At 40.7% G+C, this 21,049-nt stretch overlaps 1 protein-coding gene across 7 annotated transcripts in view; it reads left to right on the top strand.

Annotated features, from left to right (window-relative positions):
* Positions 1-21,049, top strand: part of GDPD5 (glycerophosphodiester phosphodiesterase domain containing 5) — a 333,808-nt gene that overhangs the window by 303,811 nt on the left and 8,948 nt on the right. For 5 of the 7 annotated variants that reach the window (XM_077451454.1, XM_077451449.1, XM_077451456.1 and 2 more), the window contains 3 exons: positions 8,137-8,219; positions 10,065-10,079; positions 17,531-17,643. In XM_077451454.1, coding sequence (XP_077307580.1) covers positions 8,137-8,219; positions 10,065-10,079; positions 17,531-17,643 — 211 coding nt within the window. The remainder of the gene's footprint in view (positions 1-8,136; positions 8,220-10,064; positions 10,080-17,530; positions 17,644-21,049) is intronic. The other 2 variants (XM_077451455.1, XM_077451453.1) reach the window with 1 other exon arrangement.

The following is a 21,049-nucleotide window of genomic DNA, read 5'->3' as shown; positions in this document are numbered from 1 at the left end:
TACTGCCCTGCCATTTTAGCACCTCAAGAAATGAGATAGGCAGTCATAAATTAAAAGCTGTGTAAATTCCAGAAAATGTACTCTAGTTTGTAGACACTATAACTTTTGCGCAAACCAAAAAATATACGTTTATTGACATTTTTTTTACTAAAGACATGTGGCTGAATAAATTTTGCCCTCAATGTATGACTAAAATTTAGTTTATTCGATTTTTCTTATAACAAAAAGAAGAAAATATAATTTTTTTTCAAAATTTTCGCTCTTTTTCCATTTATATCGCAAAAAATAAAAATCGCAGAGGCAATCAAATACCATCAAAAGAAAGCTCTATTTGTGGGAAGAAAAGGACGTAAATTTCGTTTGGGTGCAATATTGCATGACCGCGCAATTACCAGTTAAAGCAGCGCAGTGCGAAATTGGAAAAAGACCTCTGGTCCTTAAGGTGTTTATTGGTCCGGGGCTGAAGTGGTTAATCACCACTACGTTTTTATATTTTATAAACAAAATGTTTTAAAAAAAATAAAAATGTTTATTTGTTTCTGTTATAAATATTTGCAAATAAATATTTCTTTATAAATTTAGGTCTTCATAAATTTAGGACAAAAGTTATTCTGCTACATTTCTTTGCTAAAAATAACCCAAATCATTGTATGTTACTTAGTCTGTGTGAAAGTTATCCACTTGGCAACTGTATAACTTAAATGTATGGCGACAAGGTGACCCTGCTGCGTCAGATCGCATACTGGGTAGTGACCTGGCACTTCCAGGTAGGGGGGCACACGCACAGCCAGAGACTCAGCTGTGCTAAGATTACACACAGCAGATGCCAATCAGTGGGTGCTATACTTGAAACTCGATTAATCCTGATTCACTAACAGCCTCTCATTTCTTGAGAGCCTAAAATGCCAGGACAGTACAAATAACCCCCAAATGATCCATTTGTGGAAAGTAGACAGTCTGAGTTATTAAAGCGGTGTTCCACCCACACATTTTTTATTAAATATCGGCAGCTACAGTGTTTGTAGCTGCTGACTTTAAAAAAATAAATAAGGATACTTACCTGTCCATTTAGCCCACGATTGCCCCCCCCCGCCCCCCCAAGGCCGATCCCTCCATCGGACCAGGTGCAGGCGCCGCCATTCTAATTAAAGGAAACGGGCAGTGGAGCCTTGCGGCTTCACTGCCCATTTCCTACTGCGCATGTTGCGCAGCACTTTGTGAATGGCCGGCTGTGTTCTGAGATGCACACGTCCCAGAAGACATGGGGGGGGGCCTTGCCAAAGAAGAGTATATGATGTCCTGTGCCGTGGACCGGAAGTACAGGCTTTACTTCATAAAAAGGTAAGTTAGAAGAAGAAAGTTTTTTTATCTAGCCAAAAACGTGCGGTGGAGGTCCGCTTTAAGAGGCATGGCGAGTGTTTGTTTTGTTTTTTTTTGTTTTTGTTTTTTTGTTTTTTGGAAAATTAAATTAAGATAATTATATAATATGACCATATGACTGGTGTGGCAGTGATTAGGGACAATTTTTTATTTTTTTTCATAATGTCACCATAATAGTGCAGTCTCACCTTAGCGACACTGTACTACTACGAGAAGGTGGTTGGGATTTTTTTTTTACACTGTTTGCTTATTACAGTGATCGCTGTAAAAGCAATTTTAAATGTCAGGACAGCTGTAAATGGAAACCAAGATTGTACCCTGGATGAATAAAGTACCTCCATCTACATGTCTCAGGGCTGTGCAGGTTCACCCAGTACAGTAGGACTTTTAAGGCAAACATATATTTTATATTATAAAAGGAATATATTCAAAAAAGATTTTTACACATAAAGAGAAAAAAAAATCAACATAGACATAAAAATCCATACATAATATTGGTGTATGGATGGAGAGATAATATAAATGAAATGGATACCAAATGAGTTACTATGCAATATTACTTGGAGTACAAAATAGCTGATTAGGTACCTTTCTAGATCAGGGGTGTCCAGACTTTCCAAACAAAGGGCTAGTTTACTGTCCTTCAGATTTTAGAAGGGCCAGACTGTGGCCAGCAGGCATAGAAATTTTCCTGGCATCAGTAGGAGTATACAATGCCCCATCTTTGGCATTAATGGGAGTAATTTTGCCCCATTGTTGGTGTCGGTAGGAGGATTTTGTCCCATTGTCAGCGGCAGGAATTATAACCCATTTTTTTGGGTGCTAATGGGCAGAGTAGTGTCTTGTTTCATTGGGATGGTCAAATGGTGCCCCAAGGGCCAAATAAAGGCAGGCAAAGGGCCACACTTTGAAGACCACTGTTCTAGAGAATGAGGACATTGCCTATACTGTATGCTTAATCTAAAGGGGTGAGGTTTTCTTCAAAAGGGTTGCTGAATAAAATGTGAACTTCTTGAAAGGGTTTGCATAGCTCGGAGCAAACCCCGCTTCCATTGTTGTCACACATTTATGAAGAAATTTATTTCCTAGAACGTGGAAATAACTGTGTGTGAGGGTAAACTGTATGGCACAATCTGCACCCTCTGCACCCCCCAAACTCTGAAGCAACGGATTGCCTACTAGGTACGTGATCTTGCGCAGGAGAGCCGCCTTTGACGCCGTATATATTTACAGTATACAGTCGGCAAGCGGTTTAAAGGTGTTGTACCTGCGCTATCCAGGGCAGTCTGAACACCACTTGGATGCTTCCTGGTTTCATACCAGCATGCAGGCAGCCCACACATACATCCGTTTGATATCTATGAGGATACAGTAGCTTATATGAAAACTGCACAGGTCAATAAAATATTAGAAACAAATATTAGAACAAAAAACAAATTATGCTTAACCACTTGAATACCAGTCACCCCCCTCCTCCTCTTTCTGGCCAGGCCAATTTCCAGCTAAATAAATAAAAAAAAAGACACCACAATGTTTAAAAAAAAGTTTTTTCTTTGTCTTGGTTATAAAATTTTGCACATTTATCTTCATAAATTTAGGCCAAACTGTATTCTGCAACATTTCTTTGATGGAAATAACCCAAATTGAGTCTATATTAGTCTGTAGGATAGATATAGAGTCCACAAACAGTGGTTTATACAGCAGGTAAAATAATTATTGAACACGTCACCATTTTTTTAGGTAAATATATTTCTAAAAGGTGCTATCGCCATGAAATTTTCACCATGGTAACAACCCAAGCAATACATGCATACAAAGAAACCAAAACAATGAGTTCCAAAATTATGTGTAATAAAATGGAATGGCACAGGGAAAAGGTATTGAATGCACTAACTGAAAGTTATTTAATACTTGGTACACAATCCTTTGGTAATGACAGTTTCAAGAGGCTTCCTGTATGGAGAAACCAGTCGCATGCATTGCTCAGGTGTCATTTTGGCCCATTCTTCTGAAGGTTCCATGGGCCTCTTCTATGAATTCTGATCTTTAGTTCTTTCCATAGATTTTCTATTGGGTTCAAGTCAGGTGATTGGATGGGCCATTCGAGCAGCTCATTTTTTTACTTTGAAACCAATTGAGAGTTTTTCTTTGGCTTTGTGTTTGGGATCATTGTCTTGCTGAAATGTCCACCCTCGTTTCATCTTCACCATCCTGGTAGATGGCAGCAGAATGTCTTGGTACATTTTTTTCCATTCATTCCTCATTCAATGATATGAAGTTTGCCAGTACCATATGCTGAAAAAAAGCCCCACACCATGATGTTCCCACCTCCAAACTTCACTGTTGGTATGGGGGGTGTTTTTGTGGTGATGTTCCATTTGAACTCCAAACATGCTATGTTATATGGCATTCAAAGAGTTCAATTTTGGTCTAATCTGACCAGACTATATTCTCCCAGTATTTCATAGGCTTGTCTAAATGTTGTGCAGCAAACTTTAAACGAGCTTCAACGTGCTTTTTCTTCAGCAATGGAGTCTTACATGGTGAGCGCAGGGGCGGATCCAGAGTCTACCTGATGCAGATTGTCACTTGTCATGTCACCAGATGCAGATTGTCTCTTGCCACGTCACCTGCCACACGTTGCGGATTGTCTCCTGCTGTGTCACTTTCCTACTAAAGTGGTCTCTTGCTGTGTCCCAGAGTCAGGAAGCAGATTATCAGTCAGGCAGCAGAGAGATGTCATCTCTCTGCTTCCCGTGGCTGCCTGCACAGTGAGGGCGGAACTGCACTACAGGGATGCAGAGCTGGCGCCGTGTGGTGAGAGATGTCATCCCTCTGCTCCCCCTCCCACCGACTCCCTGATTGGCCAGCTGTCTGCTCACCCATCGAGCCGCCCAGCTGCTCACCCGCACACTCTCATCTGCCCGCCAAGCATCCCGCCCGCTCTCACCAACCAAGCCGGCAGACACCCGCCCCTCCCCCCCCCCCCCCCCTTGGAGCAGCCCACTCACCAGAATTCTCAGATCCGCCCCTGGGTGAACCTGCATATAGGGCATGGCGGTTGAGTTTATTCGTTTGTTTTTTTTTTTATATATATTATTGTACCTGCTGATTCCAGCTCTTTCTGAAGCTCTCCAAGTGGTCCTTGGCTCCTGAACAACTCTTCTGATCATTATTTTCACCCCTCTGTCAGAAATCTTGGAAGGAGCAGCTGGTCGTGGCCGACTTATGGTGAAATTATGTTCTTTCCACTTCCGGATTGTGGCCCCAGCAGTGCTCAATGGGACTTTCAGAAGTTTAGAAATCCTTCTGTAACCAATGCCATCAGTGTATGTGTATTAATAGCATCCAAGTATTCAATCTCGGATCCGTTCCTCGCTGTCACTGTTGTATTAGAGTTTGAGGAATACTTGAACGTTGTTCATCCATACACAATTATGCAGTATATCTCTGCCATACTCAAATAATCATTGGTTTAATACTATCCTGCCGTGGATACGATCCGATGCCCACCAGACCATTACAGTGATTCTGATCTCACCGTTCAATGACCGGGTGATGGTCCATTCACTCTACTTTGATGATGCAGTCAGTACAGAGTTAATGTTATAGAATTTGATTCATGTTGAGCTGCCCAGAAGAAGCAGATGTCTGCGAAACGCGCTGGATTACTGTACATACAAGCATCTCTGAAGCTTTTATGGATTGAGTATAATTTTTGGTCAACTTTGTATATGGCCTAATGCTACCATCAATTACATTTTTATATTGTGTATACTTTGTAATAAATTCATATTTTATTATCATCCATTGTGTATATGCTTACCTCAGAGATAGTGACACATCTGAGAGAGTCCCATTACCTCATTGAGGAGTGGTGCTCTCATTTTGTTTTAACTCCATGCCATCAGTATGTTTTGCAACAATAAGGTTGTGAAGGTCTTGAGTGACTTCTTTGCTTTTACCCATCATGAGATGTTTCTTGTGTGACATCTTGGTAATGAGACAATTTTTTTTTTTTTTTTTTATAGGCCAACAGTTGAGACTGAACCAGCTGATATTCATTTGTACTGGCAAGGGGCAGGATTGCTTCCTAATTACTGATGGATTTCAGCTGGTGTCTTGGCTTTCCATGCCTTTTTGCGCCTCCCTTTCTTCATGCGTTCAATACCTTTTCCCTGTGTCATGCCATTTTATTGCACATAACTTATTTTCTGAACTTATTGGTTTTGGTTTCTTTGTATGTATGGATTGCGTGGGCTGTTACTGACGTGGTAAAAATTTCATGTCAATGACCTTTAGAAATATATTTACCTAGAAAAATGGTGACATGTTCAATATTTTTGCCCACTGTATCTGAAAATTCATCAGTTCATGATGTACGGACAGTCGCTCTAATTTTTTGAGGCCCAAAAAATGCCAGGACAGTACAAATTCCCCATACAAATTACCCTTTTTGGAAAATAGACAGTCCAAGATATTTAGTATGAGGCATCATGAGTGTTTGTTTTTTTTTTTTTGTTTTTTTTTTACATACTGTCACCAGTGCTGTACAGCGTTGTTCCTATAACTGGTGTGGTGGTGATCCAGGACAATGACTGGTGACAGTATGTAAAAAAATTATTTTACGTGATTGCTTATACCAGTGAAATTCACTGTTATAAGCAACCACTTTTACTGAATTAAATCGATTCATTCAGTATTTACTAATGTGGTTAGCTGTGGTTGGCCACAGCTAATCACATGGTACAGATGGGTTGTGATTGGCTCTGTCTGTACCATGTAGTCACTGACCAATCCCAGAGATCAACACAATGGATGGCATGAATGAAAGCTATCCATTGTGTACAATTGTCTTGTGATCAGCTGTGATTGGTCACAGTGATCACATGGTACCAGCAGCAGTGCACTGATCAGTCATCCACTGTGTCCTGTGGACACAGCGATTGACAGTGCGGCCCGGAAGGACATCATATGAAACAAGCTCAAAGAACGGACCTTGCTTTTTAGATCCAAGGTCTGCTTTAACCACTTGCCACCCAGAAGTGGTTAAAGCAGACCTTGGATCTAAAAAGCAAGATTTGCTCTTTGTTTGAGCTTGTATCGGATGACATCCTCCCAGGCCACGTTGTGGAGTGCTCCGTCACTCGCTGTGTTCACGGGACGCAACAGATGACTGATCAATGCACTGCTGCCGGCACCGTGTGATCGCTGTGACCAATGATGGTGCTGCCCGAGGACCAGAAGTGATGACATCTCTATGGTCTCAATTTTTCCAGTCAAGGAACCCTTTAAAATTCTGCATGGGCTCAAGGCACCCCATTCTAAAATGTAAAAAAAAAACTAAACAAATTATTTACATATTGCAACAGCATCCATACACATAAGACACCCAACATTAGAGGTGATTTATTCTTTGAAAGCAAATACTTTTGCACATGGGTACTGACTAGTATTCAAGCTTCCCCCCTCCCCCCTCCTTTTCTCTGCCCCACACAGCTAACATGACCCCAGTGCTGTCATAGAGGAACATGGGGAGGGGGTCAAACAAGGCCGGTGTGTTGGTGCCCAGTGTACTCCTTTTCAACCAATGATGTCAGTGCAATGCCTAAGGTTGTAATGCTGCACAATGAAAATGTGGTTTTGTGTATCAAAAAGGATTGCTGGTACACAACTTTGAGGCAATTTTTATGCATTTTGCCAAGGCCACCCCTGAAGAACCCTGAAGGCACCCTGGTTCAAAAAGGCTGGTCTAGGTGACCGGAAGCAATGGCATTACATCACTTCGAGTTAGGGCAGATGTAAATGCTGCCATGTTTTTTTCCTCGTGTTTTTCAGGGTAGTGGAGAGATTTGGGGTCCTATAGACCCTAGATGGCTCCATAAAGCAGTCCTGTCATGGTTTATTTGTATCACAAGGAATATTTACATTTCTTGTGATTGGAATAAAATTAAAAACTAAAACTCCTCTATCCCTGCATGCAAACCTGTAAAAAAAAAAAAAAATTTAACGCATCGCCTATGGAGGTTTTTAGGTATCAGTTTGTGACCATTCCGCGAGCATGCCTAGTTTTAAAGCATGACGTATTGGGTATCTAGTAAACGTCATCTTTGATGTTTTTCTAAAAATTGGCTTATATACTGTTTTTTGTTTTTTTTTGCATTAAAGCGCCGGACTTCTAGCTGTCCCGTAAAATGTAAACAAAAATGTGGACGCCATTTATACGTATTTACGCCATACATTGGTCCAGGGAATATCCAATTGCATTAGGGGATTGGGAAGGAATTTTTTCCCCCTGTTGGAACAAATTGGAACGTGCCTAACGCCCCATACACACTATCAGATTTTCTGCTGATTTTTGTTTTCAGATTTACCAAAACCATATAATATAAGGTCAAACCTTAGGAGTTTCAATTTGTATGCAGGCAGGCCCTTGCACTACATTATTTTGGTAAATGCGAAGACAAAAACTAGCAGAAAATCTGATGGTATGTATGGGGCTTTACAAGGGTTTTTGCCTTCATCTCTATGAACTGTGGCTATAGGGTTCTGTTTATGGGTTTTCTCTCACTAGTTGAACTTAATGGTCTTTTTTTTTTTTTTTCCTCAACCTAACTGACTGTTACTGTATGTTCAATTACTCGGTGTATTACATAGAGGGTAGCAGGCCTGTATACGCAAGTAAAACAGCAGAAGGCTCCTGTACATCATTTCAGCTATGCTGCTAATATTTGTTCCTCTTTTTGTATCTTGCAGCCTCCAGAAGAATATTCTCTCATTTGGATCACTACAGACTTGATCTCATTCACTGTAATTATAGGCATTTTTGTATTACAGAAGTAAGTGTTGTATTTTTAATACTTTGTCAACTAAATCACTTGTATGGTCTATATGTCTACCAGTGTGGGTACTTTAAAAATGGAATCGGTAACTGTGAGAAACATAGAATTAATACCGAATAACAAAGGAATGTTTTACTTTTATATATCAAAGCAAAATTGTAAATGCAACATTTCACCCTTTTCCTTTCTCTTGCTGCCTGAGAGCTGCACATGATTCCCTTCTGTTTTCTGATATAACTTGTCATCCAACAGAGCGCTGCATGCAGATCTGTAACTGATTCCATCCTGGTATCCCTTCTCTCTAGGCTAGTTGATTAACCGGCCTACAAGGCATTCGGGGGGAAAAAAAAATGCACAAATACAATATATGGCGCCACGGCAATGTAAGAGTAGTGTACTGAACTGTCGAGATGTGTGGGCCTGGCTAATGAGCAAATGCCTCACGCATATAGTGTGGCAACCATGGTTATGGTGGTTTAGCTATAACGTTTTTGAGGTTGTCCTTCATTTTTATGGCAGCGGTCTGTTAAAAAACAAAATGAGTGACTGTGAGCATTATCATGTGAACCATAAATAATAATTCCATCTTCATCTTTGAAAGGTTAATTATGGTATTGTAAAAATATTACAAGGAAGCAATATTTGTTAAAATGTCCTTGAGCTACCATGCTGATAATACAATTGCTTTCCTTTTCCATCACAGATCTTTCTCACTCCTTGCATTTTGTTTATAGAGGTGAATCAATAGAGGAATTTAAAAACGTTCCTCATTCTAAGCTAGATATAGACATTGGTATGGCACAACTGCTAAATGTTAAGAGCTGAATTCTAGGCAGATAGAAAATAAATAAATTATCCAATCAAGCCATTGAGGAGAGGCACCCAGAGACCCCTAATCTCTGTCCTAAGGGAGACTTTAGTACTGACAGGAAAAATTCCTTGTGGTTGACCAATTATGCCTCTGAAAAAGATTGCATGTCTGGTAAAATTCATAGATATAACAATTGTCATTCCAGACCATTGCACATTTGTTTGTGTTGATGGTGCAGTGTTCTTAACGTTTTACTTTATAGTAAACTCTTGATTTGCTTCCTTTTGCCTTTTTCCCAGCTTTGATATAACGTAAAGCTCAGGTTTTGCTTTGATATAAACCTTTAATCTTGAGAAATGAGCATATTCATAAACCATTTTGTGAGCTCAAGCTTATTGTGAATTTACTGGAAACCAAACAAAAAATGTCTCCATGAGGGCACCGATGTCTGGAAATTCCCCAGCTGTTTTCTGACCTTACAAAATTCCAGCCTTCATGGGTATACTCAATACCACTTCCACTCTCATTGTTGTACAGTATCAGGTGACCTAGAAAATGGCCATCTTCATAAGGTACTTTAATATTGCTTTCGTTCTTATGAATATTGGTACAGCATTAGGTCACCTAGAGCGTTTACCACATTCATAAAGAACCTCCATACTACCATTTTTATGAACATTGGTACAGAGCTGGGTTACCAACAAAATTGCCACTTTCCATTCTCCTAAATACTGTTAGAAAATAGGGTCACCTACAAAAATGGTCATCACAGCATTTGTATCAACATTTTATCCCATCACTAGTAGTTGTAGAATATCATTTCTGGATTCTGCTCCAGTACATCCTGTGGAAAATCTGAGTGTCCAGAATTGTCAACATTTCAAAATGTCCGCCTCTGCTTTCCGCTACTTTCACAGTCAGGCCAAATGTTTGAACAATGACTAACCTTGTACTTTCTTTGTGTTGAATCTCATAACGGTCTTTGCATGTTCCTCCTCTCTTTCTCTTTGCTGCATTATGGCATCTCACAGTTATCACATAATCAGGTAATTCTGCTGTCTTCACCTCAGTCCCCCTTTGTTCGTCCACATCTTATCCATGACACAACCTGAGACAGATAGGGTGTGATAATGAAAGCGTACCCACGCCTTTTCGTATAATAAATTCACCACCAATCAGTTTCATGGAAGTAATAAACAGTTGACACATCTCTGCAAAACAGAGGGAAGAAAGATGTTCTAAATGAACAAGTGCCCATTTTAGGACATTTTTCTTGCCTCAGTTTTGGTCTTGGAAAATAGCCAATGATTTGAAATAGCCTATATTTGGTCACGTCCGGTGGCAATGCCCTGTCTAGGACATTTTTCAACCAACCATTCTTCATAGAAAAGAACATTGGACTGAGTTCAAAGCCTCTTCTGAGTGCTGTTGTCCATTTTGAGATAGTTAGCTGCCCTTCCCCACCCCGCTCCTCCTCGCTGCTTTTTAGCTTTAGATTTTACCCCCCACTACAGACTTTTAGCAAATATTCAACCTTTACACTTCTCACCTTCCTGATTTTGCTGAAAGAGAATTTGTCACTTTGCCCATTGCTACCTCTGAACCCTCAGAAGATCCCCAATCCTTGCAGATATTGGGAGCACATGACCTCTTTCGAGACCTTAGTACCTGGTCTGAGTGGCCAATCACCATGCCCAAACAGTGTGAACTGATGAGCAGGAGAACGTTAACATTGTTTAAGCTCTAAATCTATCAGACATGCAGGTTACACAGCAGTTGTTGGGTCAGCAGGGAAGGCAAGTATCATGGGGGGATGGGGGTACTTGGGAAAACCCATTACTTTATTATATTAACTGCTCTGCTTGAAGACAAATCTCAAAGGAGATATCCTTACATGGAAATCATTGACCACTGGATTATATTAATTCAATTTTAGACAATTTTATGTTTTGACATTACCAGACAATTCCATGGTGACCCTGTTGCTTCCTATGCCTTGCAAAACCACCACAACTACACATTTTAACCTTTTTTCACTCAGTGAAACTAATGGAAGCTGTAGGGTGTGTTCCACATAAGAGAGCCATTTGTTTTTGGTATATCTAAAAGCTTTGTCCTTAAAACACCATTGAATCTAAAATGTCTCTTGGTGGGTTTTAGTACAGGTCTGTGAGAGATCACAGAACATTATTGGAAACACCAACATACAAAAGAAGTGTAAACATGCTAATATCTAAACAGTAGTACAGAGGGATAGAAAATAACTTTGAACATGAAGCTACAAAAAATATCACTAAAGCCCCCATTGGAAGAAACATGTAGTCTACCTCCTCTATCCTTCTCCTGCAAAACATTATCAATAGATTTTCATTATTTAATTTAAATTGATTATATGGGTATTTTCTCAATCTAGTCTAGCATCTATTTTTTAAAAGGGGCTTCTGTATGCTTAGATGTATCCAAACCCTTTTCGATCCCCCTGATATTTTATTCATCAGGATGAGCTTTCGTATTTGTTTACTCTTCTGCTTTTTTGGTTAGCTCTCACGACTGAACCTGGGAGGTGCTGCTAATATGTGAATGATTTCCCAAGACAAACCCCCATTCCCCCCACCTACCAACATATGTAGGCCAAGATTTTTAGAAGGGCAGCATAGGTCAGGGCATGAGAAGGAAATAATCTGTGTTGCCAACAAGGTTGTTTTATATTTTTCACATCTTATGTAAGTTTTTCGATTTTAAAATGATAAAAAAAAATTTAGGCTTATTGGAGGACGTATTTTGCTTTAGATCCTCACTTACCGGGTAAAATTCTACCTGCAGAAATAGGACACTAGGTACAACAAAAAAACAAGACTACCAAGGGCAGCCCCTGCTGGTTGTCATACACCCCCCCCCCCCTCCCCATATTCTAGAACAGAACCGTAAAATCCTTTTCTCGTTGGAGGTGTATGAAAATGGTGAAAAGGATGTTGCAGTGAGGACAAAAAAAATAAAAAAAATTCTATTTTTTACACCATGCAACAATGAAGAACACAAAAAATGTGGCTTGGCTTAATACTTTAATGATACTTTGATTCAGATCTGCTCAGCTGACAGCTAGAACCATGGATAGCCCAAAATAAGCAAAGTTCATGCTTTTAAGTTGGGGGGGGGGGGGGGGGGGGGTGGTGGGTGTAGCTAAAGAGTTTGACTTGGTTCATTGCAAAGCTCTATTGTATTGGAACCAGGGGGGGTAGCCGTATTTTATTGAACTGGTCACATGCAATTCATCCTAAAAATTGTGTTGGGTTTTGAAAGGGTAGGGTTAGAACTCTGTTTGTCGTTTTGCTATCTGTACCCACCAGTTTCAAGGAATTTGTCTCCCTAGGCCAGAAAGTTGGGGGTAATTTTCCTAGCATCTATATATATATCTATCTCGGGTCTAAATGTCTGTAAAAGTTGAGATCCCACCTAACTATTGAACTTCCTTAAGGGTACTCCTATACTCAAGTAATCTCTGAGAAGCATTGTTGATTGGAGCACTGTGCTGGGGGGAGTGATGGACCTCTGGAGACCTTGACTCTTCTACATTCTGTGTGAGAGCAGCAGTCTGACTCTCCAGTGTGCTGCCGACACAGGGAAGATTTTACAGTGCATACACGCATAGAAAAAATACATAAAAATGCCATGGTCTTTGCTTGTTATGCAGCCTGACTGCATAACAAGTAAAAAGCGTGCAACTCCAGGTGAACCCACTAAAGTTTTCTCTATTGCTCAGGAACTGTTGATGAGATTGCATTACTGGGTTTCCAAGTAGTACACACCTGCTATATCAATTAGGAAGATTTCCTACCAACCATTCTAGATTTTAATTAATGGGAAATGTTAACAGAGGAGCTGAAACACACAAAGGTGTTTGAGAACACCCTGTCAAGGCTAACTTTCAAATCTTATAACAGTCTAGATACAGTCTAAGCCCCCCCCCCCCCCCCCCCAAGCTCCATCCATGGCTAAAACATCACTTTAAGGGGGATTGGCCCTTTAAAGTAAAACCTAAATTCCTGCTTCCATTACGAAATACCTGCCATCCTGCCAAACCTTTTGCAGGAGCTGGGATTTCATTTTTCACATACAACACAATCTAAAGATTAAATTTGGTACGGCACATGGTTGGATTAGAAGGTGGTGTTCAACTATTTTGGAAGAGACAGATGAAAAGGATCAGTTGGTGATAAGCAGCTACCATCTACTATACCTATACACTGAGGGTATAGTAACCATTACCCATGGTTTAAATGGAGCATGTTTCCAATATGCCGGATCTCAGCCAATGCAGTATATACTCCTTGCGATTTAAAGGTCTGACGCAAAACTGCTCAACAATAAATTTTGGTTGGTTGATTTTAATGCACATTGTTCTAATTGTTGGGAAATAATGACTTTTGTTTTGAGCTTATTCTTGGCCTGTATCTCTGTGGGGGTTTGAAGATGGTCTTATAGGTTGATCATACCCAGCAGATATCTCATCTCTGATAAAGAAAAATGGGAACCTTTTCCCCGTCATCTTAACAAGCCAAGTGTCCAGACCTAGCACAAATTCCCCATTTGAGGCATGGAACTTTTTTGTGGGCACTTGTGCTTTGAGGGAATTCCTCTAGATTCTTTGGGATAAGACTTGAACATCTGTAAGCAGTTACTGAAATAGTACTGTATGCCATTTATGCTGTTGAAGACCATTAAGTTAGACGTTCACTTAATGGCTTTCCATGCCAAAGTAGACAATCCGTTCTTCAGAAAGGAGTGAATTCATACATTTGGTGGCCATAGTCTGGCCAGTGTCCTCCCTGTGCTGCACATTCTACTCCATTGGAGTCACTTCACCGGCACCTCTCATGTTGAGACCCAGTAGCACATAATCTTGTCCACAGGTCAGTGTTCTAGTTACACAAAAGCCATGTGACGCTTTGTAAACCCCACGGATTACATTTTACTATGTTAACATGAAGCTCAACTCCAACCAAATCTTTTATTTTTGAACATTGGTGTAATTTTCTCATTTCCTGTGTCATCACCAAGACAGAAGTTTAGCAAAATCACACCCCAGGTCCATTGGACTGCACTGGGTATCCTTTTTCCGGTTCAGTCCAATCCACCTGATGTGAACAGACCCTCGTTCAAAAAGGTTTACAATTCTTCAAAAAAGGGAACTACCAAGGACTCCTTACCATCGATATATGCAAATATATAATTAAAACTTTTAACATCAGTAGAGCTTGGTCCAGATATGCAAATAACACAAATTACTATAACACAACAATAAAAACATTCATTCAGAGAAAAAAACAAATCAACTAAACCACTGGGAGATAATAGCATACTAGATATTGCAGTGAATTGCTTTCTATTTATAATTATAGTGCACTATATTTGATCTAACTTTTATATTAATGACTTGCTAATTACGCACCTCAGTGGGTGAATGTATTGTATAAACAAATCTTGCATATAATTAATATTCGTCATATTGGAATGAATGCATTGATTAGTTCAATTCATTTATTCCATATAAAGTGGCTATTGTTCAAGTTCCATGCCTATAGTGTTATCAACATGCCATTTATTTATTCAAAGTTATTTCCACCTCATGTAAACCACAGCATGTTTTTCAACATTGTCTCAAGCCTCCCACCTAAAAAACATTGGAAGAGTTCAGCATATCAGATGGGCAGCACTTTGCAGGGGGGCAGGATGGAAAGAGTCACCGCCGGCTTGCGCTACACTGCTAGTGTAGCGCCAGTCTTATGGGGCGGACTGGGCAGAGTGGAAAATTAGTCTAGCGCACCCATAAAGCAGCCGCACTGCTTTCAGTATGTGGGCGGATGGCATTCTGCAACTGGGGGGAGGCGCTTCTAATTTTGACTTTTATCATCCTGGACCACAAACCTGCCTCACCGTGCTATGTTTTTAGCTGCGCCATTGGCATGGTTATGTCTTCTTGGTCCTCTCCATAAAATGATCAGAAATTTGTGCTTAAAATGGATCTATAGGCAACACTTTTTTTTTTTTTCTTTTAATTTAGTAGGGAAGGGTATTTCCCCTGCCCAATTGAAGAGAGCCCTTTACTTCCTGCCCCATAGCCAAACAGGAAGTGAGAAGAAATCTCTGCAAATTAAGGGAATCCAACCCCCGGTCTTAAAGAGTAAGGGGTGTGGCCTTGACAGGAAGGGGTGGGTCATATTTAAATTTGGGGGTACACGAGTTTAGTCAGGCCTAGGGCAGCACAAAATCTTAATACACTACTGTATGTAAGCATTCCACATGAGTGAGCATGGTATTATACCCTACTTGGGAGTGGAGATGGGATTTCTATAGCATAGTTAAATTATACTACATCATCTTTTGTTTCCCTTTATGAAACACAATGGGGTTGGGTACACTCTGAATGCAAGGATTATGGGGTGAACTAGTCCTTAACTCCTTCACACCAACAATATGCAAACATGTGGCCTTGACGATGAGCAACCGCATATTTTACGTACCAGACTGTAAATGTAGCTGTGCTGAGAGAGCTTGCCGACAACGTTACCGGCGGCTAACAAATCTCCAGATCACCACTTGCAATCTGGAGCTTTCCAATCATGCGACAGACAATTGCAGCAATCGCATGATTATAAACCCCACCCTGCCTCCCGGCATCTGAAACTAAAGGGCCAGGAGGCGCTGGAGCAAAGGGGTTAATGTTGTATTAGTAATGTTTTGTATTTGCACATCCAGGCCAGGCTCTATAGGCGGTAAAGGTTTTTTTTAAATAATTTTTAGTATAAGTAAAGTTGTAAACATTTTGAATCAAATAAAAAATAGGGTTGAAATAATTACTTTTCCTGGAGAAAATGCTGCTGCAGACTCCCTACACTGCTGATTGCGTGATCAAACGTCTTGGCCCTTTGCTAATCTTGAACTCCGATCCTCTCCTTGAACAGGTTATATGATGATCTAGGCTTTTGGTTATGTAAACAGCAATACATACATAATGCCGAGCCAAATTGCTTTCAGCCTTTTTGTTGTTTATCCACCTCAGGAAAGTCCATGTCAAATTCTTCTTATGCACGTATGGCATTTGCGCAAATGTTTTTTGGAGCAGATAATTTTCCAGGATTGCATGATGTCTGTCGTCCACAAAAAAAAAGTGTTACTGTATGTCATCTGCACTGGAGACCCCCTGCACGGTTAACCTTTTAGCGTGTCATATTTGTAGTAACTGATGTGAGTTGCTGCTTGCAATAGTCCTCCTCAGTCCTTGATTGTATAGCCCCCCCCCCCCCCCCATTTGGATACCTGTCAGTTCTCCTGTACCCTGTTCTGTATCCTCACAACCCTCCTGCACTTCGCCTATTGTAATAGGTTTTCTGTTGGAAACTGTTCACACCTGCACAGCTGTTCTGCCAACGCCGAATCAAAATGTGGGGAGTTCCTGCAGGTGTTTTTCATGCGTCCCTAGTACGTTATACCTAGTACGATCTGAATTATGTTCACTGTTTTGTAGATTGCATGGAGTACATCCAGATACCCCAAGTTTTCCTATATATGTGTAAAAGCGTGGCCACTTCTGAGGTTACTTTTAAGATTGTTTTACCTAATGAGGGACAGTTAGGAACCATGCTGTTTGCAAAGGAGCACATTATTGCTATTAGGAACAAATAGTGCAAGGACCCCTTAATTTAAGTTGTACTTTGATGGGCTTTTTTTTTTTTCATTGACGCACACTTAAACAGAATATTGCCTTGCCCCTTTGAGTTCCAGTCCATTAAGGAGGACTTTGCAAGAACAAGTAGGGTTATTAGAATTATTAAAAAGTCTCTCTACTGTTTAAAGAATGATCCTTCTTGATACAGCAGGCTTGTTCTAGGCCCAGCATTAGGTTATGTGGTCTGCAACAATTGTTGGATCAATAGCTGACCTTGGCACCAACCTAAAACACTGTTGTGACCAGCACCCCAATGCATGGCTGCCCTGGCATCAGGTCATTCACCCTAGAACCGAGCTATTGCAAGAGCACTGCATGTTGTGGCAGATGGATTTCATTACCCCTTTCCATCCTCCTTGATGCTCTATCATTGCCTACCAGAGCCATGTGTACCCCACCTTAGCCTTTGTTCTATGTAGAGGCAGGCAGTTCTTTGATGGTTTCAGTGGGGTCTGCATTTTGCAGTCTCCCATTCTCAGAACAGTGAACATAATTTGTAAATTTTAAATCCTTGCCATCTTTTTTGTTGGCTTAATGTTTGAGGAGATTGTTTATATCGCCTCTAGACCGTAGCAGTTCAGTTGCATTTTGTTTGATGTGAACAGGCCTAAGGAATAACTTTTGTCCTGTTCCTTGAGGAACCTGTGTCTTCTGTACTGATATTAGTCCCTCACTGAGGATAAATGTGTTGCGAACCCGTTATAACACCAATGTTTGGCTCTGTCTATATAGGGACTAAGAGAGGAAGTTACAGTGTGGGTTTTGTTGCAGGTGGAGGCTGGGCAGTATTCGGAGGTACAATCCTGAACAAATCATGCTGAGCGCTGCTGTGCGCAGAACAAGCCGAGACGTCCGGATAATGAAGGAAAAACTCATCTTTTCAGGTACTATTGTGCTTTTTAGAAAATACATTTTTAAGATGCGTTTTTGTCTGCTGGCATATTAGAGAAAACGTCATAGTTGGTTTAATTTAGTATTTAAAGCATTTCTAAAGGCAATTAAAAAAAAAAACATTAAAAATAATAAACCTCTTATACTTGCCTGCTCTGTGCAATAGTATTGCACAGAGCGGCCCTGAACCTCCTTGTCTGGGATTCCCCAACAGCACTGTCTGCTCCATTTCTGTGTCTGCTCCTATAGTAAGTTGCTTGCTATGGATGCAGACTCACTCCTCAGCAATGCTGTGTGCATCCATACAGTACCAGGACAGGATTGTCCAGCTCCCAGGGCAAGGATCCAGAGTTGCACCCCCTCCCCCACTATTAAAACATGCTGTAGATTGGGTGTACTATCCTGCGTCAATTTTTTGCCCATTTGCTTCACTTCGCCCAGAGCAACTGCCACTCCTGCCCACCCCTTGTCCCGGCTCTGCATACGTACATACATACTCACAGAATTTCACTGACCGCAGCAAGAGTCAATGGCTTCCACTGCTGCCTCAGTCCCTGTGAGTAGAGATGGAGGATAAAGAAGATTTGCAGCATGGCACAGTGCTGAATCGAGTGAGGACTCGGATAAGTATTTAGACAGGGGAGGGGGGGGGGGGACATAGCAAGTTGTAAAATGTTTTGGCTTTAGAACCACTTTAACACTTCATAAGTAATATCACATTGCAGCAAAACTGAGGTACATGTGATCTTGCTCTCCATAGAGGATGCATATACTTAGTATGGTTGCTCCTTGTAAAAGGAGTGCATTTTTAGGGTGTACGTAGTGTTTTAAAGCTCTTATAGACTACCATTATACACTAAAAAATGCCAAAAAGCTCAGACCTTAACATAACTCCTACAGTCATTTAAATACACCCCTTGAAAGTTGTTGACTTTTTCGACATGTTTGAACTTCAGTTCACGCTCTGCTGAAAACGGGCCACAGCAGTGCAAAACAAATTGCACTTCTGTGACCCATAGGAGAAGCCCAGCCAAACTAGCTTAGGCTGGACGACTTTTTAAGCATCCTCAAACCATAACATCCCCACCATTATGCGTGACTGCTGTTTTGAGGTTCTCCTGAAATGCTTTTTCTCTGTTTGCGACAAACAAGTTCACTGTTACTGTGATCAAACCACGGATTGATCGGTCTTCAGCATATTCCAGAAGGCCTGGTATTTGCCTGTATGTTCAATGACAAACTGTAGTCTTGCTCTAATGCTCTTTTTGAGATTTTCTTAAAACACTTCACATGCAGGTCAAATTGGTGCTATCTTTATTGTTATGACCTTGACTGCTACAAGAGAGTTGTGAACACCCAAAGATGACATTTCGGGGTTCTTGGAGACCTCTTTTAGCATCAACCAGTCAGCTTCTGAGCTGAATTTGCTGAGTCGAACAGTCCTAAACAAATTGGCAGTTGTTTGTAATCTACACTACTTGATATATTTTCCCTACAGTGAAATTATCGATTTCAAATCACTTGGTGATCTTTTTTAAATCAATTGCCAAACTCATAGGAATTCATGACTTTCTTTCTGAGGGCCTTGAAGAGCACTATTGCTCTAAGACACAAGACATGTCAATAGCAAAAAGAAAGCCAGACCCTAAATATGAGGTTTAAAGAAAAGACAGGTCCCAACTGCATACTCCCTAAACAGGTTCTAATCATTGGCACATAATCTGAAACACCCGATTCCATGGACTTGAAGTGGGGTCTATGTATTTTTCCACATGATAAATCCGAATTTTCATTGACCATGGAAATAAATATATTGTACCATGCCAATTTTTATGTGTCATTTGTACAGCTCTATTACCTTTTATCTGTTGGCACTATTTAAATCAATATCCAGTGATTGCCCATTTAAATATGTAAAAAAAGTCAACATTTTTTCTTAGGGTTTACTTTTTTACATGACCAAATATGAGCTTATTGGACATTATTCATTTTAAAAACATGGATATTAATATAGAGCTGCCCACCTTCCCCCAACTTCTTATGTGGCTAGAACAGCCTTCGCTCTTCTGATAATGATTTCCACAAGATTTTGGTGTGTCTGAAAATTTGTGCTCATTCAGCCAAAAAAATAAATAAATAAAATGTGTAAGATAAAGTGCTGATGTTGGATCAAAAAATATTGGGCTCATAACTGGCATTTCAATGCATTCCAAAGATATTTATTAGATTTGAGGTGCCTCCACCTCATTCCAGTTCCTCCAAATCATGGCATTCTTCCCATAAATATTCGGTTTGAGATTTCTCTACACCATTCCAGTTCCTCCAAGCCATGAGAATTCTTCCCAAAGATATTTATTAGGTTTTAGGTTACTCTACACCAGGGGTCTCAAACTAGTGGCCCTCCAGCTGTTGCAAAACTACAAGTCCTTGTCAGCCTTGCAATGGCTAGTTTTGCAACAGCTGGAGGGCCACAAGTTTGAGACCCCTGCTCTACACTGTTCCAGTTTCTCCAAACCATGGCATGGCATTACACCTGAAATCCAAGCCTTCGTCTCTGGAGTTTTTTTTTTTTTTTTTGTTTTATCTTGAATAGTGACTAGCTATATGTTTGGGCCCAAAGTTTTGACAGTAGTGGTCACAAAACATGGAGGTTTGCATTGTTCATCTTATTTGGTAACACAAGCTAAATGTGGTACTCCAATCACTTTATCTTAATTTTACTGTACAGGACACATGACTTGTATTCATGGACCATGGGTTGTACACAGGCGACCTTCGGGTGATTGGACAATGACAAAAAACCTTTCTGGAGAAGGTCATATTGAACACTCATAAAACGCTACCTGTGAGACTCAATTTTGTTTGTTTTTTTAGGCGATTCTTTTCTGGAGAAGTATTTTTTAAACCATTCTCTTTTTTTCCTTCTGACAATTCTAGATGATCTGACGGCTTATTGTCCTGGGCTCTCTAGCAGTTTGCTGATTGGTAACCATTGGTGTGTACCTTGGGCACTGTACCCCAGTGTGGGGCCAACCTGTTAAGTTTGCTTCAGGCATTGGATCCCTGCATTAGGTGCTCAACTTTTAATGTCTGTAGTTATCTGCAGGGTGATACAGGGACACAGTCATTGCCTGAATTGTAGCGGCTCCTTTATCTGGACATGCAAAACTCCATCCAGTTCATACTCCATTCCATGAGTACTGCACCGCTGATGTCCTCCCTTAACAGCCATGAATGCTGCACCCCCTCCGCCCGTTGCCATGAATGCTGCACCCCCTCCGCCTGTTGCCATGAATGCTGCACCCCCTCCGCCCGTTGCCATGAATGCTGCACCCCCCATTTCCATGAGTGCAGCCTGATTCATGCCCATCTGCATACTTGGAGGGGACGGGACGAGTG

Source organism: Lithobates pipiens, unplaced genomic scaffold (genome assembly GCF_037356315.1).
Source record: "Lithobates pipiens isolate NorthernLeopardFrog02 unplaced genomic scaffold, aLitPip1_a1.2 Scaffold_23, whole genome shotgun sequence".
In the NCBI taxonomy this organism is placed as follows: domain Eukaryota; kingdom Metazoa; phylum Chordata; class Amphibia; order Anura; family Ranidae; genus Lithobates; species Lithobates pipiens.
The sequence above is the reverse complement of the archived record's forward strand: the minus strand, read 5'-3'. Positions and strand labels throughout refer to the sequence as shown.